Below are 739 nucleotides of genomic sequence, written 5' to 3'. Positions count from 1 at the left end.
TTCTGTTCTTTTTTTTTTTTTTTTAAAAAAAAACATTTCATGTTCATTGTTTGTGTTTCTGTTCTCAAATGCAATGATTGAATAGAAAGGGGAGTCTATTTTGTTGTGCCAGTTTTGCCATTATAACGGGTATTCGTGTTGCAAGTTCTCATTCAATGAGCTATGTCATGTTTGTAAACTTCTTCCCTTTTTTCTCTCATTTTGATCAGAAGGCAGCCTCTCCGTAGTATAGCTCTCAGGAGATGTCTGCATCCATCGCCAAATCTATCAGCTAGCACAGGTCAGGGTGTAGTAGGGTCACAATAAAGGAAGAGACTTATGTATGTATCCTGATTTCAATAATTAAAAATCTGATGGTGTCTTTTTTTCATATTGCTTTAGGCCTTCCAGAGACAAGTACACGAATGTTTGACTCAGCTGGAACTGATCAATAAACAATATCGCCGCCTGGCCCGAGAGAACCGCACTGACTCTGCTGGCAAGCTCAAGCAAATGGTTCATGAGGGGAACCAGAGATGGGACAACTTACAGAAGCGAGTTACTTCCATCCTGCGCAGACTAAAAGTAATCTTCCATTTTTAAGCCCTTCAGTTTCACTACTCTACTTACGAATCAGAGATACTCCAGAAGCTTCCAGTTTAATGCATTTGCACAATGGTATTAAGGGGATTTTTGCCTTTGGAAGAGGGAGGGTCCTTATCAGTTCACTTTGAGGTGCCCAGAGCACGACATCTGTAGG

At 40.6% G+C, this 739-nt stretch overlaps 1 protein-coding gene across 1 annotated transcript in view; it reads left to right on the top strand.

The window, feature by feature from the left end:
- Positions 1–739, top strand: part of LOC104488931 (nesprin-1-like) — a gene marked incomplete at its 5' end in the record, with an annotated part of 48,377 nt that overhangs the window by 24,848 nt on the left and 22,790 nt on the right. The window contains one exon of the mRNA XM_010131031.1: positions 382–564. Coding sequence (XP_010129333.1) covers positions 382–564 — 183 coding nt within the window. The remainder of the gene's footprint in view (positions 1–381; positions 565–739) is intronic.

Source organism: Buceros rhinoceros, unplaced genomic scaffold, assembly GCF_000710305.1.
Source record: "Buceros rhinoceros silvestris isolate BGI_N320 unplaced genomic scaffold, ASM71030v1 scaffold5292, whole genome shotgun sequence".
Taxonomy (NCBI): domain Eukaryota; kingdom Metazoa; phylum Chordata; class Aves; order Bucerotiformes; family Bucerotidae; genus Buceros; species Buceros rhinoceros.
This window is presented reverse-complemented; position numbering and strand designations above follow the sequence as displayed.